This window comes from Dunckerocampus dactyliophorus, chromosome 13, assembly GCF_027744805.1.
Source record: "Dunckerocampus dactyliophorus isolate RoL2022-P2 chromosome 13, RoL_Ddac_1.1, whole genome shotgun sequence".
NCBI lineage: Eukaryota > Metazoa > Chordata > Actinopteri > Syngnathiformes > Syngnathidae > Dunckerocampus > Dunckerocampus dactyliophorus.
The window spans coordinates 1,523,977-1,529,780 of NC_072831.1; the positions used below are offsets into that span (position 1 = coordinate 1,523,977).

General features: G+C 43.9%; 1 protein-coding gene across 2 annotated transcripts in view; it reads left to right on the forward strand.

Moving 5' to 3' along the window:
• The window catches only part of trip11 (thyroid hormone receptor interactor 11), a 58,245-nt gene extending 52,579 nt beyond the window's left edge, over positions 1-5,666 (forward strand). Inside the window, exons 21-22 of one of the 2 annotated variants that reach the window (XM_054795432.1) lie at positions 3,909-4,041; positions 4,110-5,666. In XM_054795432.1, the coding sequence (XP_054651407.1) occupies positions 3,909-4,041; positions 4,110-4,315 (339 nt within the window). In that variant the 3' untranslated portion in view covers positions 4,316-5,666. Of the gene's footprint in view, positions 1-534; positions 774-3,908; positions 4,042-4,109 lie in introns of those variants that run through there. The other variant, XM_054795433.1, reaches the window with a different exon arrangement.
• Positions 5,667-5,804: the final 138 nt, after the last annotated feature.

Here is a 5,804-nt window from a genome sequence, read left to right on the forward strand (position 1 = left end):
TCTCAACCTCTCTCACAAGTTCAGGCTCCTTCCCTGCCAGAGAAGTGACATTCCATGTCCCAAGAACCAGATTTGGCCGCTGAAGACCAGGTCGTCTAGGCGCCCGCCCTCGACCGCCACCCAAAGCACAATGCACCGGACCCTTATGGTTGCCCCCGCAGGTGGTGGGTCTACGGGGGGGAGATCTTGTGTGGCTTTTTTGGGCTGAGGCCGGCCGGGCCCCACGGGTGAGAGCCCGACCACCAGGCGCTCGCCTGCGAGCCCCTCCCCCAGGCCTGGCTCCAGGGTGAGGCCCCGGTATCCCACGTCCGGGCGAGGTGCGGTCTCTCCTTGTGTGTTTCACTATTTTTCCTTTCAATATTACTTTATTTTTGTCAAATTATGACATTTTTTTTTAATTACAACTCTTTTCTCTTAGTATTTTTGTTTTTATTCCTGTGAAATTACTGCGGATTTTTCAATTTTTTCTTTGTGTTTTTCACACCCCATCCATCTATTTTCCTTCGCTTATTTGGGTCCGGGTCACGAGGGCAGCAGTCTAGAAGTCCCTGGCCACCTCCTCCAGCTCCATTGGGAGGACACCAAGGCATTCCCAGGTCAGCTGAGACATAATCCCTCCAGTGTGTCCTCGGTCTGCCCCGGGGCCTTCTCCTGACTGGATATGCCCAGAACACCTCACCAGGGAGGCGTCCGGGAGGCATCCAGACTAGATGCCCGAGCCACTTCAACTGGCTCCTCTCCATGTAAAGGAGCAGCGGATCTACTCTGAGCTCCTCCCGGATGACCGAGCTCCTCACCCCATCTCTTAGGGTGAGTCCAGCCACCCTAACGGAGGAAACTAGTTTCAGCCGCTTGTATCCGCCATATCGTTTTTTCGGTCACGACCCGGTCATGACCATAGGTGAGGGTGGGAACATAGATGGGGGATAAATTTGCCTTCCAGCTCAGCTCTCTCTTCACCATGAAGGACCGGTACAGCGACCGCATGACCGCAGACGCTGGGCCGATCCGCTCCAACCTTCCCTCACTTGTGAACAAGTCAACCCCGAGATACTTTTCCCACTGAGAACCACGGCCTCGGATTTGGAGGTGCTGAGTCTCATCCCGGTAAACGCTGATGGTCACAGCCCGATGAGGCCATCAGGACCACATCGTCTGCAAATAGCAGAGACCAGATCTTAATGCCCCTGAACTGGACTCCCTCGACGCCTTGGCTGCACCTACAAATTGTGTCCATGAAAATGATTTACAGAACGAGTGACAAAGGGCAGCCTTGGCGGAGGCCAACGTTCAGCGGAAACAGGCTGGACTTACTGTTGGCAATGCCAGCCAGGCTCCTGCTCCGCTTCTACAAGGGCCCAATGGCACCTAGTAACACGCCAACAGTCCCGTACTCCCACAGCACCCCCCACAAGACACCGCAAGGGACATGATCCCATGCCTTTTCAAAGTCCACGAAGCACATGTAGACCGCTTGGACAAACTCCCATGTACCATATTTTCACGACCATAAGGCGCACTTAAAAGTCTTAAATTTTGTCCAAAATGGGTGGGGCGCCTTATAATGCGGAGCGCCTTATGTGTGTACCGAGTTCCAAAATCTGTAAGTATTGCTGAGAAGTCTGCTGAGAAGTCTGCTTTTACTGTTGCGCTTGGTTGCCATGGTAATGGACAGAAACTGCTACCTGTGGTTGCTTTTAAGAGGAAGAAAAGTTTCCAGACGGACCAATCAAAGGAGCTGGAAGAGCGATGAGAAAATGGCTGAGTGACGTGTACGGAAAGAGACCAGATGTTTTTTTCACACGCGTCACAAGTGCAGCAAATTAACTTTGAGCTTGCCATCATTCCGGGAGGCTTGACGAAGGAACGCCAACCGCTGGACATCGGTGTAAACAGGGCGTTTAAAGTGAAGTTGCGAGCGGTGTGGGAGCGATGGATGACAGCTAGTGAACACAGCTTTACTAACACTGGGAGGCAGCGCCGTGCGAACACAGCTTCACTAATGGATTGTGGATGCTTGGGCTAACGTGTCTGATGCACTGTTCGAGCTTTCACAAAAGCCAGCATCATTTCTGAGGTGCTGCACGGCAACAACACTGACTGACAATGACGACAGGTGTTTGATGGAGAACATGACTGGGACTGTTGTGTTGAGTGATGACCGTCCTGATTTCAAGTGGGTTTGATAAACTGAATGAGAGTTCTGCTCTTAATTTAAGAAATAAAGCGTTGTCGCTTCCTTACTGACTTACCGTGCATACCTGCATACGGTGCGCTTTATGGTCGTAAAAATACAGTACCCTCCAGTACCCTTGCAAGGGCGTAGAGCTGGTCTAGTGTTCCGTGACGGGGACCAAAACCACATTGCGCCTCCTGTAGGCGAGGTTGGACTAGCGGTCCTGCCCTTCTCTCCAGCACCCTGGAAAAGACTTTCCCAGACTTTTCACACCCCTGATGTAAAAAAACTACTTCATATTTGTTTAAATATGCATTTTTGGGACTATTAATAGGCCATGTTCAACCACAAAAGTTAATATATTTTTGAAAACCATGATAGAGTGAACCTGCTAAATTTGAAGCGTGAAGTGGGGAAAAAAACATCAGACATTTTACGGAACAACGTCAATATATTGAGGGTGAATAACGAGGGGAAAAAAATGTTGCAATTTTACGAGAAAAAACACGTAATATTAGGGGGAAGCACAATGTCATTTTAGTAGCATGACGGTGAAATATTAAAGAAAAAGGACATTATTTTTTAAAAGTTGTAATATGAGAAACAAACAAAACAAAGAATAAAGCTGTAATTTCTGGAAAATCCGTGCGGGGGAAAAGTTCTAATATATACGAGAATAAAGTCAAAATATTAAGACAAGGAAATTTACAAGAACAAAGTTGAAATATTGCAAAAATTTAAAAAAATATATTATTATCATTAAAAACTGTCATATTTTAATTGCATGAACATGAAATATTGAAGAAACTTATTTTTCAAGTTGTAATAGTAAAAAAGAACTGAATAAAGATGTAATTTTTTTGGAAAAATTAGGTTTGGGGAAAAAGTTGTATCATTATGAGAATGAAGTCAAAATATTACGAGTACAAAATTTATAAGAGCAAAGTTGAAATATGTGGAATTTCTTTTCTTTTTTTTAAAGCAACAGCGAAAATTTTACGAAAACAGTCATATTCCATTCTATTATGATATTTATTTTTTTTTTACGAGAATAAACATGTATCAGGAATAATAATTTCCTTTTAGGGGCATAGAATGGAAATACTGAAAACATGTTATTTTCTTTGCAGTTGTAATATTATGAGCAGCAAACCAAAAGTTGTAATTTTGTTTTTTATGTTGGGGAAAAGTTATAATAATATGGGATTAAAGTTGAAATATTAAGGCAATAAAATCATGTTACAAGAAAAAATAAATACCAGCATTATTTAAGAAGAAAGTTGGCATAAAAAAATATATTTTTTAAAAAGTGATAATATTATGAGAAAGAAAACTGAAGCTGAAATTTTTGGAAAATTAGGTGTGTGGAAAAAGTTATATTATTCCAAAAATAAATTCAAAATATGATAGCAATAAAGTCATAATTCCGAAAAGAAAATTTACAAGGAAAAAAAAGCAGAAATGAGAAAAAACTGCTGTAATTTTAGGAGAATAAAGTCCAACTCGTAAGAGGAAAAAAAGTATTTTTCTAAGAAGAAAAGTTGCAATTTTACGAGACCAAACTATTTCATGTTGAAATAGTTGGATAATTAAAAAATAATAAATACATAATAATAGTAAGTAATAATAAAAACATTATTTTAGGAGAATCTAGTCAAAATAGCATGAAGGTGAAATACTAAAGATAAAAGATGTTTTTTTATGATTTTGCCTTTCTCTTTGTTTGTTCCAGTCCTTCTCTGAGATGTTTGTCAGGTTCCTGGAGACAGAGTCCACGCCCTCGCTACCTGCACCGAAGCTTCCTCTCCATGATATCAAACCCCTCAGCCCCCCGCCCTTCGGGAGAACCAACAGCGGCGCCTCAGGTAAACCCTCCCTTCCACCTTGACGGCTACTCCCTTCCCAGTGACCTTATTGTCTTCTCTCCTCGCAGCGGTGAGCAAGCGAGCTGCCGACTCCAACCCCTTCCTGGCTCCCCGCTCCGCCGCCGTGCCGCTGCTGGGCGGCCCCGGTGCCGGCGGCCCGGGGGGTCACCTGCTGATGAAGCCCATCTCGGAAGCTTTGCCCACCTTTACGCCCGTGCCCGTGTCGGCCGAGGCCAGCGGCGGCGCCGTGCTGAAGGACCTGCTGAAGCAGTGAAAAGAAAACCACTCTCCTATGCAGCCGTAAAGCGCAGTTTGTTTTTAATGACTTTAATATCATCTCCTTGCGTCGTTTCTCAACCAAAGTGACCTTGCGAGCGCCCACTTCAACCCATGTGGGCTTGCTTCAACGAAAGTGCACTTTTTGGGGGAATTTTGCCCATCATCTACAATCCTTATGTAAGACGTGAACATACTGTACATGGCTCTCTTTTCTGTGCCTTCTAAAGATAAAAAAACAGACGAAAAAGAGGCAGCTAATTAATGCCGGTAATAGGACACACCTCTTCTGCCTACACAGCCCGCTATTAAAACTCCAGCAAGGTTTTATGGTTTTTTTATCCGTACTGCGAGCATGTAGTTCCATTTTCTGTGCTTTCTAAAGCGAGAAAAACAGCTAGCGTGAGGGAGCTAACAATACACTTAGTGGGACATAGCTTCTTCAACTGTAAAGCCCGCTAAAACACCTCCAACAAGGTTTTATATACCTATACATGCCGTTAGCATGTAGTAACAGGTACATACATGATAACATGTAGTACTTGCAGTATTTTGGTCATTTGAAGCATTACTTCCATTGATTTCACATAGCAACATAGAAAGGAACGCTACACCTCGCGTTAACTTTCCCAAACTCAAAAGCAAAAACACAGTGGCAGCTCCGATATGTAGCCTTACCTTCCGCTAGCAGCCTGAGACGACGTGAGCGAGTGTGTGTGGTGAATCGAGTAGGTAGCGAGGTGTCACTACGCCAGTAACATTGTTCTTGGCCGTAGCAATATCAATAATAATAACAATGTGGTTCACATGCAGCTCACATTATGAAAATGGAGCCTTTTGGCGCTTTTTGGAGAGTTTATAGGTGTATCCCATTACGTGCATTCTTAGCTGCCTCTTTTTTTGTTAGCTGTTTTTATATCTTTAGAACACATAAGGATTGTGAATGATGGGCAAAATTGCAAAAAAGAAAGTGCACTTTTCCTTGAAGTCATCACCTTAGTTGTACTTAGTTTTTTTAGGGTATTATTTGATGTGGAGTTGCCAAACATTGTGTGACTGGCTAACGCTTGGCCCTTGGAACATCTGCTAAAGTCATAAAGACCTTCCATTGTGGGCTGTCATATACAGTATGTTTATCGGGGTTTTCTCTTATTTATGGGAGCTACTGGCACAGTGCCTGTGTTATTTTTGCTAATAAGCTGTGGAATCAGGATTGTGAATATGGTTAACAGGAATATTTATATTTACAGAATATAACAAGTGACTGCACATTCATGTGAGAGGTCGTAAAGGACATTTTGTAGCGCTGGAAAAGTTTTCCAATGAAATAAATGTACTTCTGCCCCCTGCTGGTGGTTTGGGAGAGCGCTTCTTCCAAGTGCGGCCGTCACGGTGCAGGAATCTGTTCCTGGGGGGGGGGCTCACACGTCGATCTTTTTCAATTTTCCACACAAATGTTTCAGCTTTTCCTCCCCTAAGCTGTGCGC